Below are 23,230 nucleotides of genomic sequence, written 5' to 3' on the forward strand. Positions count from 1 at the left end.
GAAATCGTGCAGTTCGAGTGGTAGCCCACGCACCATTCGAATACGTCGCTTCGTCGGCCCTGCCAATAAATCTACGTGGGCGAGATCGGCTTTTAGATTAAAAGTGCGCGGCTCGGAGGCACATAAAGAGGCGGGAAGGTGGGACTCTCTCGAGCGTTACCCATGAAATTTTCGCTCGCGCGCACGGGACTCCCTCGCTACTCGTTCTCGTTTGCATTCGTCGGCATCGCGCGCGATATACAGGCGCGAAGGTACTTACTTTCGTCGCAACGAAATGCCCGACACCATGCCCGACTCGTCGAAAAAGGAAAGCGTCGAGAGAAGCGACGGGGAACGACAACGTGAACACCGAAGACGAAAAAGAAGAAGAGGAAGAGGAGGAGACGAAGGAGACGGAGGAGGTGGTTACCGTTGGACTAAGAGAGGCCTCGTTACGTTCTCTTGGTCCAGACGTATACGCAACGAGATAACATCGATTCACTACGGATATTCGCGATATGGCTACCTGCTGGTTAGCGTACCGTGGAAATAGTAGAAAACGCGTTTGCAGGTGAATATAGCGTGAGTTAGATGTGCGTATTATTTATAGGAAGATTTTACTTCGCATTATATCGCATAAGTTTAATTCTGACTCCTTGCGTCGGAGCACAGAGCAATGAAATAATCTATTTATTTCTATCTATTTATTAAATAGCACGACTATTCCTTGTTGCAATTAATGTAATTATTAACGCTTTAACGTACAGACCGCAAGCATTTGAACTCGATAAAGTCGAGAGATTTGCGTGTCGCAATTTTGTGCGCTTTATTTCTTATTTCCTTGAGAATAAGGCTTGGTCCCTTTGTACAGCGTACTTCACTTTGCTTAATGTCACGGTGCAATTAATGTCCGGCGATTTATATGCGCGCCGTTATGCATCGCGCATTATTAAATCGATTCATATTCCGACGCAAAGCGTTGAAATTAACCGTCGTGGAGCACGAGATTTCTAGCGCAATGAAAGGCAGATGTTAAAGTCAGATAAAAGTATTCGCCAATTCTCATAATAGAAGTTTATTTATTCTGTATGATTATTTACATAGATACAAATTAAATTATATTACAAATGCATTATATTGCATGCAAATTAAAATTATATTTATGAATGCATAAATATAATTAAAAACTCGAGCAAATCTATTTATTCCTTAATTAACCTATTGATTTTATTATAAATTTATTAAAAATTAATAAAATTTAAGATATCTATATATAATATTTAAATTATGTTATGAATTTAATGACAAAAATAGTACATTTCTTCGTTGAAATACGTAAAGATATTTGAAAATATTTAAGTCCGTATACTTTTATCTTTTCATAAACCTTGAATTTTAACTTCACTCTTGTGTACTTGAAAATTTAATAAATACTCGAACTACTTTCCGCTGTTAATTTGACACGCTTTCCTGAAATATTCTTTAAGGGCACACTCTTAAGAACATAATTAATCGCCCTTTGTTCTTGCGTTTGGGAATCTTCTTATTGGCTCTCACGTGTAAAACATTTTTACTCGTCGTTCGTAATAAATGCCACCCTCGTCGAACGTTAACGAACCCTCGCGCAAATCTCCGAGTGCGAAATGTACGAGTTATTGCTCGCTGTTGAAGTCACGCCGAATCGTGCGGTCTACGTCGACACGAGGCAAAAGACCGAAAGATACTCGCAAGCTTGCATTAAGTTCGCTCTCTCCTCTGTTTTTCTTTGGTCTCCCCGCCTTCCTCGTTGTCTCTCCTCGTCGACAAGCACGGGCCTGCATCACGTCGAGAGTAAGAGGCGCGATCTCGTAATTATTACGTCGTGAAGGATGGGAAGTGACGCGATGATTACCGCCGTTGCCAGCCTCCTTGAAACCCCTGATGCACCGTTCTCTCGCTCCGGTTCTATTTTCTTTATTTATCGCCGAGTTCCACTCGTGCGCCATACTTCGCGATTTGGCGACAAGGGCGATGCGTTGCACATCGAAGCGCACAGAGCCGTGTTTGTTGTAAATCGTGTAATATGTGACGCGTTTATTTATAAGGAAAATAAAATGAAGGAATGTTTTCTCAAATGTAAAATAAGTTCAAATCGACGATAGTAATTAAGGTTTAATTACTTGGACGATGACGTGATGACTATTCATTTTCATTCGAAATTTATAAACGGTTGTGTCTTGTCTTTTTTACGCATGGAGAACATCTGTGGTATTCTGATTGAATCTGCAAGAGATAATTTTATCACCGTCGGAAACAAAAGCTTGAATAATCAAGAAAGGGAGATTACATTCGAAATATAAAACTTTCGCTTTCACCGCGACCGGAAATACGCTACAACTAGCTCTATCCGATACATAATGTAAAATACGAGGAGAGATCGACTCGGCGAATCACGCAGTGGTGTAAAAGTGCTGTCATAGTTCTGACAGGGTCAATTATCCCCACCAGTCGATCGCCGCCATTCTCGACGTTAATTGTCGAGCGGTATAACGTAGCACGACATGCCGGCAGCACAGGCGCCACAATAAAAAGAGGAGCAGACAAGGAGTGCGTCCTCCTCGCACGATAGGATGCACCCAGCCGCCATTTTGGTGGCGGTGCAACAGAGGCGTAATAACTGCGGGAATTCATGGTAATGGCGATAATGCGTGCCCGGACTACAGGGTCCGCGGGGCGGAAGAGGATATAGGGGCGAGGCTCGTGAAGAGGCCCAACGGGGAGTGGGGAAGCACCGCGTGTCATGATGCAGAAACTTGCGTACATTTCGTGCGTACGTGCGAACATCGATCCCGAAGGGGAGAACCATGGGAGCGGGAACGGCGTGTTTCTGATTGGTCGGGGCACATCAACCGGATGTGGAGGTCGGCCTACGTTGGGGGAAAGCACTCGAGAATTATCCCTTGCAGTTTACATGTTACGTTAGGAAACACGGGGAGGTCTGTCGAATTAATATGTCTGATTACCGATGACTAATTTGTTCTATTTCGCGAAATCAAATTTAATAAAAGAGTATGTAATTGTTCCTTGCAGAATTAATATATTTGACAATAATTTGCTTTATTGCGAAATAGAATATTTAATAAAAAATATTTAATTTATAGTCTAATTGTATAGAAGTAGAACGTGTGCACCTTTTATGTCTCTGTCAAGAAATAGGAAGAAAATTGTAGCAAAGCATGTTTACAAAGTGCGAGAATTTGTTTAGTCAATCCTCGTATTATTTGCCTAATTGATTCATCATAGATCAACATAGATAAATGATGAAAGATGAATAAGAAGAAACGAGAGAGACGAGAAAACATAAAACTTTTAATGATTATTGCGTGGCGAGCTTAATTGTATGCGGCTTCAATTATTATACTATTCTTCAATTTATCTTTGTTTTTATGTAACATCATTATCAATTTCCATTCAAAAACATTAAATTACGAGTGAGAAAGTAATATTACCATATATAAAACTTTGCATAAATACATTTTGTGCTCTCACAAATGCTCTCACAAGACGTGGCAAAAATCACAAATGACAGAGATGGCAAAAAAGCCATCGAGCACAACACGTTTGCATTACTTGTCATTACGTTTAATGAACGTGCTTAAGACGATCATCTCGTACGTTCTTAATAACGATCTCTCTCGTAATCGCATCGACGTCCCGTGTCCAACCGTTGATTTGGAGCAATTCGGAATAATGAAAACCCTCGCGTAGCATTTCCTGTGCGCGACAAGCAGAGTGTGAAATAAAGATCTTTGAAATAATTACATGCCAAGTGATAGCAGGTATAGATATTTTTATTCATTTTATCACAAGCTATCGACAAGCTAATCACAACATTTTAATGAAGAAAACTTTTATTATTCAATTTTTTATTCTTTTATTGATAAAATTATATTAGACTATATAAAATAATAGTTTATTGTATACATTAGCATAACGACAATAATTAAAAGAGGAGATCTAGATGCGTTTAATGTGTTCGTAAAGATTTCTACAACGGAGTAGGAATTTCACAGCATCGTTACAATGAACCTTCGTTGACGTTTATTCGAGAGGTATCTGCCTAAATCCTGAAGCACGTACTAGACTGGAAAAGCTGTTTGACGAATAAACACGTTGCAAACATGGTCGAGTGTATATACGAGGAATAACCCTCGGTCCTGATGTGGACAGATGCATGGCTCGAAAGACCACTCGTCATCTTTCGAGATACTACTAGCTGAAGTGATGACAAGAAAAACTGACAGAGCGTAGCAAATGACGAAAGTCACATTACTTGATGAAGCAAACATATTTCGATAGCACTTTTACTCGTGCCCGAAATTCCTTGAATTGCGTTTCGAGAGACTTGATATGGATCAATTAAGACGTTTTAATAAAATCAGGATGCTCGAGAGCTAACGAAACATGCCGACAGCAAAATTAAACATATTTACTTTTTCTTCTAACATTGAGAACTTATTTAAATATTAGTTTGTGTTTAAATTTTATTTTGTCTATGAAAGAGTTTAGCTTCTTTATAGTTTTTATAGATTTTTAAATCTCGATTAGATAATAATGCACTACAGTTATTTCCGAAGATATTTTATTTTATATCCTTTTGTATATTTATATCACAATTTTTATAATGAAACATTAGATTCTTTGTTTTTAATTATGCTTGCATGCTATATGGTTAAATTAAAAAGAAAACTGGTGTATTTTCTCTGAACGTGCAAAAGCGATAACTGATAATAGATAAATTCTACGAGCAATATAAGACTTACCAAGGGTGCCGTCCAGAGAAAAAGAATGCCTATCGTTTCTCCATGCCCAGGAACATAAATCGCAGGTGGTGAGTCCATCGGTGGCGATGCTCTCTTCGGGTAGATAAGGTGGTCTAGGTGGCGGCGGTACAAAACTCCCAATAACAGCCCACAGAGAGTCGACGTCGTTACCGACGCCGGTGTAATACAATAATTCTTCCTCGGCAACACCGGCGAACCAATCCATATCGTTCACACTAGGATGGACTGTATTTGTACTCGTTGTAGTTGAACCGGTCACCGTGACCTAAAAACGAAACACTTGGTTAATGTTAATTTATATAGTACATTTAAAGAAGCGTGAAATAAAAATGAAATCGAAAAATTTTTGAAGAAAAAATAAAAATTTCTTAAGAATTTTTATCAAGAATTATCTTTAATCACAAAAATCTTATTAAACATACAATATTTTCATAATATTACATTTTTACATATATTTTCATATATACTATGGATAACATTTGTTACATTTATTAAACAATACTTTTAGTCACTAGATTGAGAAATTATTTTTACATATTATAATTTTAATTTTTCAATTTTATTAAGTTAATGTTTTATATTTATATCTAATTAAGTTCATAAAAATTTGAATCGCTGAGCGTAATCTGCTGTTAGATATACTGTAGTTTACATTTTGCTAGTCTGTTTGCTTCCAATGCTCTGACAGTCCTGAGTAAACACAACTAATGGAACTCACATCGTATTCCTCCAGCATGAGGTTGTAGAAAAAAATCGAATGCATCCAGCCTGTCACCATTGGTACATGTTTCAGGAAATGATGGAGCAAACAGACGTTAAAATCAAAAGAGTGAGGAACAAAGTCGGTGCATCTCTGAGCATTTTTCTTGCTTAAAACAACGACGAACACCGGATACAGCGGGACTTCGCAAAGATACGTTCAGTGTCTTAACTCTTAAGACAAACATTGAAAACTGTATGGGCGGTAGCAAACAAACGCATCTTCTTTCTTTCTTGCTCTGATAGATTGCTTCCTGCATATTGTGCACAAATTTAATGAACAAGAGATTCGATGAACAGTAACTGAATCTATACGTTGATTAACGAAGTGAATCATCTAAATCTCTTAAACTTAAGTGTTTAGAAATATTCGTTATATAGGAAATAAAATTTTTTATTTCAATAAATAAATTAATACATATGTTATTAATACTTGATAAGAATTTATTCCAATAATGTCCAATTTTGTACAATAATTTATACCGTTTAATTTATTTATGTATATTTTATATTTGATTTAAAAATGTGCAATGAATGTGTAAATATTTCATGTAGTAAACAAACAAGCACCCAAGATCACGCATGATTAGCATGAATTAAGCAAGAAAATCAAGAAACATTGGATATTCCGAGTGAATAGTTTGAAGAGATATGTATAATCTTCAGGTTCGTGCACCTCGTCAAATAGTCATTACTTTGATAGACGATTCTGAAAAGTGAAATTTCGAGGTGTAAGGGGATTTAGTGATGAATTCGCGAGTCGGATAAACGGATTATTAGTCGTAAACGGATTCTTTCAGCGTTTATAGTTTCGGTTGTGTAGTAGCTAATTAATTGTTAAAACATAAAAATATTACAGAGATATGAGAGAGAGAGTGTATTGTTTTTTTTTTCCTATTGATTGATTGATACGATAATTGCAGTGGTTTTGGTTGTGTGAAAATATAGGTTTCTTCGAACATAGATTGCATGCAACATGTAACTAATGATTTTATTCATCCGTTGCCATGAGGCATTCCGACGTGTTTCATGTGAACTGCATATCAATCTCAGATGCGCAATCAGATATTCAAGCGAAATGATACATTGATGATTTTAATATTAGAGATAAATGTAGTTCGGAATGGTAAAACGAAAATATCACGGCGTCTAATAATATGCTTTTACAAATTACTGCAGATAACCAATTTTCTTAATAAATCGTACAAAACTTCTCACATGTAATATTAAAATTGAAGCTAATATTTCAATCGACAACAGATACGAAGCAAGCTACACGTAATATCATTAAATGAATTTATTGAATGTTATATTCAATATACAAGACAATATCGAATCTCATCTATAAATGTAACAGCTGCTGTTAAGTAGGATGCGTCGAAAGTGCCGAATGATATTCGTGTTTGGCCATCGCATTTTAAAAGATTTAAAAGATTGAGGGGCATAGAAACAATGGCGCGCGAAGCGTTCCTCTCCATTGAATTCCATCAGCTTCGGATCTGGTCGAACGATCGAACGAAATAATCTCCCCGTAAGGGATCCATTCTCGAGCGCCCGCGGTGGTTCTTCGCGTTTGAAGGTTCGCGTCTTCGGTAGAAGGCTTGACGGTTTGCGTATCATCGGCGGGATCGGGAGAGTCACTGTGTTTATTCTCCTCCCCGTTCTTTGTCGTGACTTTTCCACGGCGGCAAGGTGGTTGCGGTGAAGATTCGACTACAGGCACGATGGCGTCCTTGTATTCTTACAGAGGGTGGGGTGCTTTTGTGGCGTTGCGGAGGAGGCTCGTGGTCGGGATTGTGGATAGGACCCGGGAGAGACGCTGGGTCCCGCCGCTTGGCGTACAATGGCATGCATTGATCGGCTTAATTACCGTGATATCGGCGTAATTAAAGCCCCGTTGTGTTGGGGTCCTTTCTACGAAGGCGTCGAAGTAACCCGTGACTCGACTCCCGGCGTCAGGATTCTCGCATTCTCTCCGTCTCTCCTCTCGATTCCACCGTACGATTCTCGTCAAGGTCCCCTCTGTCACTTCCCCCGCGTTCCACGGCAACGCTTTGTTAATAAGCCATTATCTGGCCGGCGACGCACCTTCGGCGGATCGGCGAGGCGCGCGTTCAATCGCGCGGAGTTTTTAAAGAAGCACGGCTCGCCGAGTCCAGCCATGAAGAAATTACGAAGGCAATCTCATCCGGCGTGTGCGGGTCCATCCAGGTGGAGTCAATTTTTCAAGTGAGCACATCCGCTATATTGCGATTTGATACCGAGAAAAGGGACGGTGGATTATACCCACGTAATGACGAACGATATTGGAAAAAACTTCGCTTCGTGTTTTCCTTTTGCTTGCTTCGCTTGTTTCTTTCTTTTTAATTTCTCTCTTAATAATTATTAATTATAATTATTATTCAATTTTAAAACCATATCTTATCATGTTATCCCTTTTCTTATAAAATATTTGTAAATAATTTTTAAATTATGATATGTATATATTGCTTTCATTTCTTTCTTATGGCAAAAGAACTTCTAATTAAACTTCTAATTAAACTTTAATTACTGAAGACTATTACTAAATATGATCTCATATTCTTTATGAACATCCTATATGTTAAATAATAATATTTCAAGACAATCGAAAATCAACAAACTGTCACACACGGTTAATTCTTCCGATTTTTAACGCTATCGTGATGGTATAAATTTTTTGTGTCATACCGCATCATCGGTGTATTCGCATTGTTTGGATTTGAGGTCAAAATCAGTGTATTGTGTGTTACTTTTTCAAGATAGACTGTAAGAAGAAACATCTCATAATCAAAAAGATAATTTTGGAGTGTGAGTGACTGTTTAAAATCTCAGGTTAGTGAGAGAAAAAATAATTTACGTTTTTATTCGCGAGATACAACAATATTTATTCTTTCAACTGATTATTCTCTTATCGTAATATTCTATATGATATGATTGTGCGATTTTATAATAAATATTATTCATGTCCGCGTTATATAAGTAAACATATAAAAACATATCAAAATCATTTGATTGATTTGTGGTACGTCAATATCAACTTAACAAGAACCAATTCAAATGCTAGTACCTTGAACCATTATTTTCTGATTTCATCAGCTATGCTCGTTATATTCGAAGGAAACATCTCGTTATAATTACGAGGCGTTGGCGTTTACGAGCGAAAGGGATGAAGTCTTATACTTGTTAACTCTAACATCCTGTTCAACTGCTCTGTCGTTTCTGGACAAGCTCGACTCAATCGTTAAAAGATTCGTTAACACAAGCTTCGTATTTTAATCATATATATGTGCGTTATAATTTAGAGAGATTTTAAACTTCTTTTATTGATTAATTATCCTCTTATGATAAAATTATTCTTTTTCATCTAAAATATTACACACATACACAGAAAGAGAGAAACTTTCAAAATGAATTATTTGAAAATTTTGGTAAAAAATAATTATATCATTAAAGATATAATCTATATAATAGATATTATGTAATTCTAGGTATTTGCGTGAAAAAAATGATAAATATATAATATTGCTCATGATAGATTGAAACATAACTTTTTCGCGCAATAGGAATATAAGAAACTTTGGGTTCAAAGAGCCGACATCCGGTATGCGAATAAAATTATAGGGAGTTCTCTCAAATTTCCATGTTAAAGTGGGTCTGAAATTCTTTCGACAGTTTGCTTGCGATTCACACTATTGTCCCTGCGGTTTAACATCGTTTCTTCGTCTGTCTCTCCATCGACCGTCTTCAAATATATCTTAGAGGTCGCATCGCGGAATTCGCGCCCCGTTTCTATCGAGCCGCCGTGTCGCCTCTCGACGTGTTTCGTCGGACCGCACGCATTTGCAATTCTGACACATTTGGCGGTGAGGTATAACTGTGCTCACTATTCGCGAACGGATCTTCTCTTCTCGAGACAGAGAGAGAGAGAGAGAGGGGGGGAGAGAGAGAGAGAGAGAGAGAGAGAGAGAGAGAGGGAGAGAGAAAGAGAGACAAAGGGATGAGAGCTCCCCAGAAGCTACGTGGCGGGAACGTTGGAATATCAAATAATTCCCGGAAAGATCTCTCTGGTCCATCTCACATCGTCTTTTCGATCTTCTTCGATCTTCCATCCTCTTCGTCGTCGCTGACATCTCGCAATCTTCGTGGTCCCCGTGAATTTTTGGCGCTTCTTGGCGCAAGACGGAGAGGGAAAGAGGGGGGGTATGTCCCATTATTCTCCTTCTACTTTCTTTCTTTCCTCTCCCGCTAAGTTTGAGGGGTCGTTAAGGATGGGTTCGAGGGCCATAGCCGTATATAACGGATAATTGACAGTCGTGCCGGACCCGCCGTTTGCTTTGCATGGACATTGAATTCGTACGGATGGATGTACAGCCGAAAGAAGACGAGAGGCGGCGCGACGTGAGGCTAAGAAATTCGACCGACTGGCCGAATGGAATCGCGAGAGAGCATGAGACGTGACGTTCCAAAAGGAAGTGAAGAGTAAATGCTCGCTCTCATTCGACAGACTCGTAAATTCTTCAATTTCAACGTTCAGAGTGGCACAAACACGATCACGCTACTATCTACCGTGCGAGGGTCAATCCCATTTTGACTTAATTGCAATCCGATGCAGTGATATGTATCTATGCGTATCTACTTTTTATCGAAAAAGAGATAAAGATATGAAATTTAAAATGTGCGAATATAAAACTGTAAAAAATGAGGTCTTTTCTCAAGAAATATAGAAATTTTAAATTTGCGCAACGCGAACAGTAATTGACATAATTAAAAATATGTTTCTTTCACTTTTTAATCTTTTCCGTTACAAATAGCAAAGCAATTGCAGCTGTAGAGTGTACGAAACATATTAATTAAATAATTATAGTGACTACATATGATTCAATTATGTAATCGTGATATCTATCTCAAATGTCATGTAGCATTTGCGTATCATTTCAGTAAATGGTTAAAGCTTTAGTAATGATAACAGCTAACGGAGACATAAAGTTACTGGTTTAATCAAGTTCTTTCTAAGTCGTGTGCGTAACTGATAAAGATACGGAGTAATTAATGGACACTTGCGAAAGCGACGTCTTGCCATCGTTCGCAATATACAATTTTACGAAGAGTAATATGCTTCCATTCGCGCGCATTGTTATTATCTATGATTTAGCGAACATGCCTATGAAAGACCCGATAATTGAGAGAACAATTTAACCGGATTGACAAATGCGACGAGATTATAAAGATCCGTTGCGTATGTGCAGTTTTGTCTGTGCGAGAGTCGCAATGCGAGAGCACGCAGCTACGCTACGAATCACAAGTGGAGCGTTCGTAATATCCGTGAAAGTATATGAAGTCTCCTTTAAATTACGGCGCAAATTACCTGTGCGCCGCCATCCCACACGTGCCACGCAATAGCACGCAACACCCTCGCGCATTAAGAGAGCTAATGAACTTCTCAGAGTATATTTCAGCCGGCTGTACATTTTTTCTCGATGCGTTCCGCGTCGTTACGAGGACAACGGGGATGATGATTTTCACACACGAGTGACTTTTTACCGAATCGCGGGTCGACATGTAGGAGTACTTGCACGCATATACGCGCGCACGTGCGTAGGAATATTAACGCTCGTGATCACGCCGCGAGACGACGGATCTTTAATGCTTGTCCTACTCTCGCGATTTGCGAAGGCTCTTTAATCAAACGACTTTATTATATTGTTCGTGTCACCATCTTTAACGTTCAGACTAATAGGAGACATGTGTTATTACTCGGGAATTTAATGTATTACTCGGTGCGTGATAAATTATTTAAATATCTTATACTTGCAATTGAAATTATCTAATTGCTGAAAATAGAATAGAGATTTTTTTTTTATTATTAATTTCGTAAATAGTTAAGCATTTATAAATGGTATATGATATAATAATTATAATGTCGCATGTTTATATCAACTAAAAATAATTATTTTATTTTATATCTCTTACATGATTGTTACGATGAGTTGTTCTTTCATAATTTTGTAAAAATCTTTATATTAATACATTATGCTTTTTTTGATTTCGATACATCAATATATTCTCAACTCACTCAAACAGACTTTTTGTGACAGTATCTTTTATTACAATTTTATTAGCTCGATTAGATTTTGATTATTGATTTTCGAAGTAAATTTCTGATTTTATCACAAGATCAACGTCGAAATCTATTTCGTTCGCTTCTTCTCTTCGAAGGTTGAAATGAACGGATAAAAATGACTTGTCAAAAGATACTTTAGTCCTCCCGAAGAATCGGGTGATCGATCTAAAACGGCGAACAGGATCTACAGGTTCTGTTAACTTCTTGCAGGGACGTACCTGCGGTTTTCCGAACCTGTTTCTTCTCATTTGTGTTTCTCACCCTTCCTTTTCCTGTCGCAGCGGCTCGCGTTAAAATCTTGTTCTCATTTGGTTTGTATTGGTGAACGAGATAAAATCCGGTGGCGGATTAGCCCTGGTAATGGTATCGATACAAAACCAGTCAGTGGACCGGCCCGATGTCATAATATTATGGTACGTGCTGATGTTAGTGGCATCGTGTGACGCGAACACTTCCCTTTCATCGAGTGAACAATGTTAGTATAGTTGGAAACCAACGTAACGGTAGCGAATCAGCGATGTCGAATCACCGTTACCTGAGATAGAAAGAGATAATTTTCAAAAATAGAAGTTATTGAAGAAGAGTTATTTGTTTCTTCACATATAAAATATTGTTTCTATTGACAAGATGACCATTATTTCATCGTTATTTCATGGGAAGAGCAGAAATCGGTAACAGATATTGATATAGGAACAATTGCTCCGTATGCAAAGGGGAGAGAGAAACGATGCATGCGCATGCGAATCCGGAAGAGCATTGTCCCATAATTAATTTTCTGGGAGAGCGAACACAGGATTTGCCGATAATGAGTTGACGTGGGATCGGGGATCTCGTTTATCTTCGTCTTTCACTTCAAACTCTCTCGCGTGCACCCGCGATCGAACATGATGAACGTTCTATGACTTATCCTTGTCCATCTGACGAGGTCGATCGTAGGAAGAGAAATAGCGAGAGGAGAGGAAACGGCAAACGCTGAACTGAACGAGAGCAGGACGAAGAGAGGATACCGATGCGGCATAGTAGACACCGCGACTACTTTATCCGTCTGTACGCGTTGAATCATCCGGTCGGTTTCCTTTCACGAGTCGATGGCAGCCGTTCCCGCATCAAGGCCTGTGGTCTCCTCGAGCAAGCATAATGACTCAATCCACGATCCACCTTGCCCCCACCCTCCTGCTGACCACGAGGGGATCTTTCTCTCTCCTCTCTTTCTCTCTCTCTCTCTCTCTCTCTCTCTCTCTCTCTCTCCCGACTTCTTCTCCTACCGTGCCTTCTTTTCTCTCTTTATCTCGAGAAGATTATACGTCCGTTCGTCTCTGGCGACCCCGAAGACAAGAGATCTGTGGTTTTTCTCGTGACCGCCTGCTTTGCACAGTTTCCTTTGCCGCTGTATTCTTTAAACTCTCCTTTCCAACTACTCTTTATCTCCTGTCCTCTTATTCTTCTTCTTCCTTGTCTTCTTTGTGATCGACTCTCGTGAAGTCGACTTCAACGGCGTTAACTCGTGCGCTCGCGTGACGCTGTGCTGTTTATAATGTTGGACGATCCCTCTTATGATTATACCTTGCGATCCTGAAGTCCGCTATGACGACGAGCTAGGACGACGGGGCGCGGACATCCTCGAATAACTAGGGCCGAGTGAAATAAACGCGTAAGATCGGTGGCTGATTGGCCGTCGGCTATATTATCTGCGACAGGCAAAGTGGAACGTTAAAAATTACCAGTTGCTTGAATTAAGACGTGAAACTGAAACACGTTTAGCGGCGGAATATCTCGCAATTATTAGCACTTGCCTCGTCGAGGTATTACCGGATTGAAGAACGCACCGGTCGGAGAGCCCATCGAAGAATTATGCATCAGGCATGAATAAATGTACTCTAAGCTATTCTACGATTTCGCTGAAAACGATAGAATTCCGCGGTGTCCCGTGACAAATTGATTTACGTACAGACGCTTTTACGGAATGTAAGGATATATCGTATTCACTGGAGCCGCGTAATTTTAATTTCCTTTACGGTATCCACTCGATTGGGGAGAGATAGGATACAATATACACGTGCATGCGTACTGAGAGACGCGGTGTATATCATGCGGAGGTTAAGGTCAGCAATATATCCTTAGCTAGAGAGAGGAGCGGCGATCCAACGATCTGCGTTGAGGCATTTGAGTAACGATTACCATAGGGTCGCAATTGTACCCGAGATGCACGCGAGATCGCTACCGAGTTGCGAATAATTGCAGCTCGGAATAGAAGTCGCAGGATATTTGCAACAGCGATAATTCGGTAACATTCACACGTGAGATTTATTATCATCGAGATGGTAGAAAAATTGATGAAATGCTCATAGTATCGAAGTGGCGAGAAGCGATTTGCTTCGAATGGAAAGCTGAGAGATGCATTGATATACGTCATTTTTATGTATGTAATCGATGCCGGTACAAGGATGTTTAGAATTACCATTGATATACATGATCGAGCACATTGTATTTTTTTTTGAAAATGTACGTGTATGTATACAGCGCGCGCGTGTATGTGGTGTGTGTGTGTGTGTGTGTGTGTGTGTGTGTGTGTGTGTGTGTGTGTGTGTGCGCGCGCGCGCGCGCGTGCGCGTGCGTGCGTGCGCATGAACGCGTGTATGTGTGTATGTCCAATCTTTTAGAAGCCTCTTACTCTTCAGATAATTTAATATTTGTCGCATAAGAATGCATTCAAATGGCACAATGGCCGCTTAATTGACCGTAGGATATTGAAGTACCGCGGACAAACACCATCTCGTGCAGGTGGTTGGTTCTCTATCATCGTCAGAAATTGTGGTGTTTCGACGTTGACAGTGAACCGTTCCGGATGACTCTGCACTCTTGCATCAAAGAATGCGGTCCAGAACCGAGTCAAGCGCCAGGCTTTAGGGTTGCGAGAACAGCGATATTCCGCACCAGGTGTTCTATTGGAATTTAATAATAGAATTATTCTTTGTTTTTTATTCAGATTTGTTACGTAATGTCATCTATCATTTTTATTTTCCCCAACAAATACAACAATTAGTCTGCTATATATACGGGGAATTCGAATTATTCGTTATTATGTAGTTTATTTATAATCAGTATTGCATGTAATGAGAAATTTAGATGGTAATTCTAAATTTTATTCCAATATCTTGAAGTTCAACCACATGTATCTCAAAACAAATCCAAATATTTTTTATTCTCGCCCATTCGTTCTGCGTCGCTTCATAGCCACGTGCACGCACGTGGAACGATATAACGATTCGCGTTTCCGAGTAGTGCCGGCTGCAGAACGAACCGGCACAGAAGAATGCTTAAAGACATCTTTATCCCATTCGGTGCGCGATAAGAATGGTCCGGCCTATTATTATGATTTCAATGCCGCGCGGACCGCCGATGCAAATCGAGATCGTGCAAGTCGCTCTCCAGCCTATCGGCACCACCGATCGGCACGGTGATTGATTCTTCGGTATTCATGCGGATCGACGTGGCGCGCGATATCATCGTCGTCATCGTGAAACCGTCATTCTAGTAAGAGAGACACAGGAAGAGAAAGAAAGAATAATGACACACGTACATATTTGAGGTATGTGTTCTTGTCCATATGTACGGCGTCGCGACGTTCAGTCATTTCAGTTTCCGGTGAGCTGCAATCGGCGGCCACAACCGGTTCAAAGCTACCGACTGTACCGATGTACTACCGATCACAGTTGGCCGGATAGTTTTGAGTCTGCCCCTCGACGGCAAAGTTAGCCGAGCGAAACGTCATTTTTCAAGCGGCCGGGTTTCTCTTGAGGATCGCCGGCGTGGTAGCGGCCGGTCGGTTCTGTTCGCATCGTGCCAGTTAAACAGAGAAATTGATTCATGAAATATGAGATCAATGCGCGTGGAACATTTAGCACCGTGTTTGCGGTCTTAATCAAGAGTTGCGCAACTCTTGCAGGTTTCCGAACGATAAATAATAACGTTGGTCGTGACTGCCATTACTTTCGCCATCTCCAATTGATTTTTAACGCATATTCTTTTAAAGCCTCTCGTCAGGAAATATGACAGATTTTTAATTCATGTCGTAATTCCGTTAAGCGACAAGGATAATTTCATAAATTTCCATAGATACTTCGCATATGGGAAAAGTTTTTTTTATCAAGAACACAATATTTTATATCGATAATATAGAAACTATTTCATGACAGATAATGTTTATCTCACGTTATGGAAAAGGCAATCATTTAAAAACAGAATAGGAAAATTGGATAGACTGACTTTTATAAGTTAATCCAAAGGTTAAGGATTGTAATTAAGAGTTCATCAAGCTGAATCTAAGCCGTTCGGAAAGCCGTTCCATTTCATCACGAGGGCTGCCCAGCAGACGCCATTCGTTATGAACTTCCAAGCGAACTTTTATAAACTCACTCGCACTGGCCATATCTCCACGCGATCGTCGTTAGAGTCCCCTCGAGCGCCGCGCGCGCTTACATGTGCATGCGAGATCCGGTTCCCCGGCGCTTGCTCCGGCTCGAACCGTCTTCTTGCCGCAGCCTGTTTCGTGCGACAACGTCGGTGCCGGCTTAATAATGTCCCCGACGCGAAACCGTAACTTTGTACGACGGACACCGGATAAGAGCCGAGGCATCGAGGATCCACGGTGTACGCGGGCGCGCCGGGCGAGGAGCGGGGAAGGAGCGGGGAAGGAGCAGGGAAGATCTCGGACCGCGAACGAGGGAAAGAGGAACCTGTTATTTCGGCGGGCACGAAGCCGAGGCGAGATTACACGCTGTCACACACCGTTCGTCGCGCGGCTCTTTTCGGACCCGCGGATCCTCTTCGACCGCGGCTCCGGCCTGGGCTTTCTCTCCTCCGGCCTCGAGGGGCTCCCCCTCGTTTAAGGAACGCGTGAACTCGCCTGCGTAGCCGAACATCCAGACGTCTTATTCGCGCGATTATCATTGTCCGTTGATTTGTGTTTCCGTGCTCCTCGCGCTCGGCTTGTTGCCGATGGTTAAATTGTCTGAACTTCCGCGTCGAAAGTTGACGAGTGATATTTCGCACTGACTGAATGCCACAGGTTTCAACAGATTACGAGGTAGTTCAGATTTTTTACAATGTTTTAAATTATTTAGTCTTGTTGGAATGAGAGAGAGAGAGAGATTGTCTGGTCAGAATACGTTCTTTGTGTGCGATGAGAAAACAAAATGCATCTACTTTTCCTATATCTGTTAATTTATTAAAGAATTAGTTTAAAAGCTTGTGTTATGAAAGATTTTATTTATTTACTTATTTATTATACTGCATATTTAACGTCTATTTGATATTTTGTGAAGATCGTCTTCTCTCAGATAATTGTTATTTAATTGACACATAAAGTTGCTAAGCAAATACTAGTTTTCTGGTCTTGAGATTTCATTAATTATACATAACCGGCAGTTTAAAAATCTGATCGCCATGTCTTATTAATTTAATTATATAACTATTAATCACGTCAGACGGGAGATAATTGTTTCGCATTATTATCTTCTTCGATGCGTCTTGAGAAAGATTCAAACGCGAACACCTGGCGCCTTATCCGCTACGTTTAATCCGCGTGATTATCATCGCCGGCTGGTTGGCATCCGATGATCGCGCATCATATGAGCGTATCTTTGCTGGCTGGCAATTCATATCCTGAAACCTGATAGACAGGCAGTATCCAAAGAATCGAACGCGGAAGACAGCAAGGAGAGTTCGCGACTTAGATGACCGTCGATAGATCCGTTGATCGATTAACACGAAGTGAAAATCATGTGAAATCATAAAGACTTTTCTATGCGGAAATTATATAAAAATAATTAGTATTTATATAAAAACATTTTCATATATTTATAAATATATCTACATTTATATAAAATAATTATATAAAATATTATATAAAATAATTGAGAATATTAATTCTATCGATAAAACTTGGGGGTACTTTTTATATAACATTTTCGAAGTAGAATAGTGATTCATTAAATATTATAAACGCAAGATAGTTAAAAATCCATTAAAGAGAAATGATCGTGAGAAGTTTTCATATTTATTAAATGATGGAATTACAGTAAATGGAAAGTTAGTAAAGTTGCGAAAAAATATTACGTATAATATGTGTACGAATATGTCAGATAAAATGCATATTTTCCTTTCTTTTTCATACTTTCTTTCTTTTGCCGAAGTAAAATCGCACCTTTCCTGTTTCGCTTTATTGAGGATACAGCTACAACATTCCGTCATTCACTTACTTCAAATCTTATGATCAGTAATAACGACTTGGGTTATTCATAATCGGTATATGGTTGGAAAATCCAATGAATAAAAAGAGAAGAGAAGTGTTAAATGTCGATTTGCGTAACGCTACAATACTTGCATTGTTATTATGGAAATCGTAATTATCCATTGTGTCCCTACGAAAATCTTCAGTTTCTTTGAACGGTACTTTTTAATTATATGATTATTCTTCAATGATTTAATGCTCTTCCGTCATATTTTTCCGCTTTAAATAATGGAATATCATTTTACACGTTACGATATCATGAAGATTGTGTCATTGTCGTCTGTCCGGAATATTACAATGATCATTATTTTCATGAACGTATTGGCGGCTACTGCGGTATTTCATACGACCAGATGAATAGATACGACTGAATAGACAAACCAAACTTATCTGGTTTCAAATGTCTCATATGTATTATTTTCTTCTCCGTATAGGCACTATCGTGTTTGATCAAGATTAGAACGGTCATCAAGCCCCCGCACTCCATGGAATATTTTTTCCTTCGCTTAATAAGGCCGTCTTTCTATAAACCTCTATAAACCTGTCTGAAAAATGATCACATTAACAAAGACACAGCTCGTTTTCCAAATTTCACTTCCTGAATACACTGTCGTCGAATCTGGTTTTATAAACAGTCACTTGTGTGCTATTAAAATCTTTTAAATTCTATGTCTTTATGAGTCATTTAAATAATATTAAATTTCAAGTATAAATAAAATTCTCGATTGCTGTAATAATTAGGAGAAGTATATTTTTTTTTACGTGCGTTTTTTATGTACGTATATTTTTTTTACGAATGCTATTCATTCAAGAGACATTTTATGTCAAGTTTGACTTTACGACACGAGAGTTTAAGAGAATGCAATGTTAAGCGTAATCGTTCTGTGCATATGTTTGCATCAGCACAATTTTTTCTAAACGTCGCAAGGAAAAAAAAAATTCAGACGGATATGTCTTGCGTCTCTCGATTGTAAAATCTGGTTGTTCCTGGCGGGGGGGCACGGAGTTCGAGAGAAGTGTGGGCGAGCAGAAAAGGGGAGAGAGAAAGAGCGAGACCGGAGGGAAGAAATGCCAGCTCATAAATAGATGAGCTGTCGGAACGCCGGGATTACGTATGACGGGACATGAGATCGGCGGCGGCGAGATGATATCTGGTGCGGGTAGAGGCCTACGGTGATAAATTTGTGGGCCCTCTGTCAGGTGGAGGCGCAGGAGTCCGAATATGCCGAACTCGAGGCCGTCTCGGAGCTTCCAGCCGTGCGCGACCACTTTTGTCTCGTCGTTGCCGGAGATAAAGGGAATCGATCAAACCGTTACGAATTTCGCCACCGTGAAAACGCGTCGCGGACGTGCGTCTTCACGCGAGGCGGTCGTCCCGGAACGTTCCCCGATAGTAATCGACAGATTGATCGATCGATAATCGATCGATGGCATGCCGATCAGTCCGTATAGATACGCGCTAGATGCGAGCGTTACGACAGTGTAATTTTTACATTTTCAAACATAGATTTTATGCCGATTAAGATGTTACACTTATTTTGCAAAAGAAAGCAACGATAAGATTTGTGCCCTATAGAATATTAGATAACTTAAAAAGAAAAGCGATTTAAAATTTTATAAAAAAATATATTTTTGCAATTGCATTGCATACTTCAAATACTTTCTTCAAATATACCTTCTCTGCTTCTTGTTACGTTCATATTATTCCATTTTTTAGCAGGCTTCGTCTTTCCGTCGGTACCTTTCTTCCCTCCCGGCTATTTGTCACTTTGTGTTTCGAAAACGCTTTGCGATCATTTGCTTTTGAGCTCGCTTTCTCGTTGACAAGCTTAGGGGATGTTCTCTTTTCGTTTCTTCTCTTTTTGTGGCGGTATCCTATACGGCGAAAGCCGGGAAGTGTCTTCGACGTCTGATCCAAAGGGATTGGACGTTTGTCGGGAAGGGAACGGGACAATATAAGAAGCCCCGGCTATAACATCAGAATTCTCATAATCCCCCAAAGAGAAGGCCGGCGCTGCGCCAGGAGAGACGCGATGTTTTAATCCGTAAACACGTCGTTTGGCCGACGACAACGAGAACGACGACAACGACGACGGTCGAGCCTCGTCGGCATTTTAACTAACAGTAATCCCCCGCCTTCGTCCTCACGCACACGCTGGCCAGTAGCAACCCCGTGAATGCTACGCATATTCCGTAACGCGGCAGGGTGATCTCATTCGTCGCGGCCGCCATCGAAATTCCGAAACGGAGATTTAACCTGGATTCACCGGATCCGAGAGAGAAAGAGAAAGAGAGAGGGAGAACGGGTGTTGGACGGGCTCCCGAAATTAATGGAAGGATTAAGAGGCGCGGCTTGCGCGATAGTATCCATACTCGGCGAAAAAAAGCGATTCCCACGTGTTTGCCGTGATAAATTCGTTTTAATTAATCGCAAATTAAACCCGGTAACAATTATCGTCGGATAAAGCGTGAACAATTATTCGAACGCGTTCCTGCGCGAGCCCAGCAATAGCTGCGGCAAAGTGAACGCACGACCGATCGGTTGCTTCATAACACGCGTTTCTCCGTCTGTATCATATTTCGTCGAGATTCAGTAATATTCGATATTCGGTAAGATCGAAGTGGATTAAAAAAAAAATCTAAATGGTGTCGGCAGGTGTCCGAACAGCAATTACCAGACGATCTCTTCCTCGTCAAAAAGCGATGTGCAAAAGTGTTGGGAAAAGTGTTGCATAATACGATTCACGATCCTTATCCGTTTGCGCGAGACGGCATCTAGATATTTAATTGGTACTCACATACAGCATGCGGTTGACTGCACTGACATCCGTCTACCTTTCAAGTCTTTTCGTCTGATCTTGTATCGAGATAATACGACCAGTTTATACGAGCGTTAAGAGACTCCTGCGATAACGAGAAATTTACGCGATTCGTTTGGAACAGCACCGCTGTATAAATCTACGTATTCGGCGAAAGATCGTGCGTGAATAATTATCCGAAATTATCCACGTGGAATTATCCACGTTCACCGCGCTAGTTACCCTTTACGTAGAACAAATAAAAGCGCGCACCCTCTTCCGTTCTGTTAAGTCCGATTTCAGATAAAATCCGCATAAAAGAAAACGACTCGCGCACACCCACCGTCGATTCTATCAGCGGGTCGGCTCGTGTGTGCCTGATCATGGTAAAGCAAACACACGTATCGTCTACCAAGGTGTACCGATGCATCGCAGGAAGAAAGGAAGAAGATTGGTGGTACACGCAGCCTGGCAGGGTATAAAGGTTAATGAGCGCGCAGGCGCAACCTATTATTTCAGCCCGTCGGGTTTCTACGTCTCTCTCGCTCGCGCTCTGGCAATCCCTCCCGTTACCCCCTCCTGACACCGAACCCTCGCCTGGTCCTTGTCCTTCCTCCCGACCGGCCACGTTGCCGGTCTCTCTCTCTCGCCAAAATCGGACCGCCGGCGGCACGAGGAAAGAAGACGAGAAGAAAGTAGAGGAGGTCGCACGAAGAGGACGGAAGAAGAAGAACAAAGTGCGGGGAGTGCGAGGAAGATACCGCGCGAGGGAGGCAGCAGGGGGAACGTAAAGGTTCTCAAGAGAAGGGAGAAGTGGCAGACCTTGAGCTGCCACGAAGCTCTGGACGTCTTCATCCTGCCTCAAGCTGTGCTCGAAGAGAGAAGTCTGCGGTACGCTGTTCACCTCGACCGCGTGCACACGCGCGCACGGCGGCCGGGGCTTTCGCGAAATCCTTTAAATTCGTACGTAACGCGGGCCGCCGTGCTCGAAGGACGCCGGCTTCGATTGGCGGCAGGCTCGCCGGTTGCCGGCGGCATCGCCAAGAAATTCGAGAAATCGAACTCCCTCCACCATGCTCGCACGATCTCGAGGTTCTCACGTAAATCCCAACCGCGAACATTCTCTTCTGAGAAATATTTTCAACGAATATACGAATATACTGCCGTTTATCAGACTCCGGAGAGCTTTAAAGTAAAATAAAATTGCAGTTCTCCGAGCAGCATGATAAATATTTTTGTTACTTTGTAATTAAAAATTCAAATTATTTTGTTATATTATGAAAATAAAAAAAATTATGCAAAATGTGTACTCTATTTTAAAAAGTGTTGCGGTAGTGTAATTCTCTTTTTATGGTACGGGCATGATTATCGCTCATTGCTGATTTTATCAACGTGTTTATGTTAACAAATATTTATACATTAAATAGTCTATTGAATAGAAAAATCAAGTTATTTAATGTTAATTTTAATAATGTGAATCTTTAAATGACCGTTCATTTGTTCTATCGTTTTACGTTTTACATACATTTTCATCAGTTATTAGTCAATCGGCACTATTGCACTCTCGGCGATGTAGTTTTTCATGATACTGATTACTTGCATGTAATTTTCTAATAATCTATGACACGCACAGTTTATTAACAAGAAACTAGTATTAGATATGTTAAAATGTTTCGATCAAGATTTTTTAAAAATACAAACTTGCGGTAATTGCTGCTATTTGTAGAGAATATATAAAACTCTCAGAAGACCTTTAGCAAGAACTTTTCATATAGATAAAATTACATATAAATTTTGAAATCTTTCCGTATTAAGTTAAATTTAAAATGTAAATTTTTTACACGTAAGAAAAATTATCGCAATATTATTAGTATTGATTATGAAGTGATAAAATTCATGACTTTCGTGAAAAAAATTTGTACAATCATTCCGGCGTGGAAACTCACATTTTTACATCCGACACGGGCTACGCACCCAAAATTAAGCGATGACGGTCGCTATTATGCGTCGTCACGATTTCGCCACATTCTTGATGCAGTTTTTCGCTTCTCTTCCGTTGTTGACTTTTCCCGATGCCTCTACATTCGTCACACCAGCGACCCTCTGCCTCCTGTTTGTCATCGCTATAATACCGGATCGTTTTCTTCCTGTTTGTCACCAAGTACATGTGCGACGCTCGATGCGATCGTCGCCAATCCCAGAAGAGGCGTGCACCTTCTTCCAGCGAGAATGTGGAATGTCCCTTAAAAACGATCGATTCCAATAGTCGTTTTCGCGCAAAACAATCTCGGTACTAGTAATTATAAACCGTGCGCGACTTATTACAATCATAAAAAAGTAATTTGCTTCGTAAGCATGGACGTCAGAAGAGAATGCACTTGAATTTCTAGGTTTTAAAGAAGAAGAAACTTCGATAAAAAGCATTTTATATCAAACT

The 23,230-nt window shown here is 40.4% G+C and overlaps 1 protein-coding gene across 1 annotated transcript in view; it reads right to left on the reverse strand.

Moving 5' to 3' along the window:
- The window catches only part of LOC105422256 (uncharacterized), a 68,646-nt gene that overhangs the window by 24,830 nt on the left and 20,586 nt on the right, over positions 1-23,230 (reverse strand). The window contains exon 2 of the mRNA XM_011631562.3: positions 4,782-5,067. Coding sequence (XP_011629864.2) covers positions 4,782-5,067 — 286 coding nt within the window. The remainder of the gene's footprint in view (positions 1-4,781; positions 5,068-23,230) is intronic.

The sequence above is a fragment of the Pogonomyrmex barbatus genome, unplaced genomic scaffold (genome assembly GCF_055798465.1).
Source record: "Pogonomyrmex barbatus isolate J1 unplaced genomic scaffold, ASM5579846v1 scaffold2, whole genome shotgun sequence".
Taxonomy (NCBI): Eukaryota; Metazoa; Arthropoda; class Insecta; order Hymenoptera; family Formicidae; genus Pogonomyrmex; species Pogonomyrmex barbatus.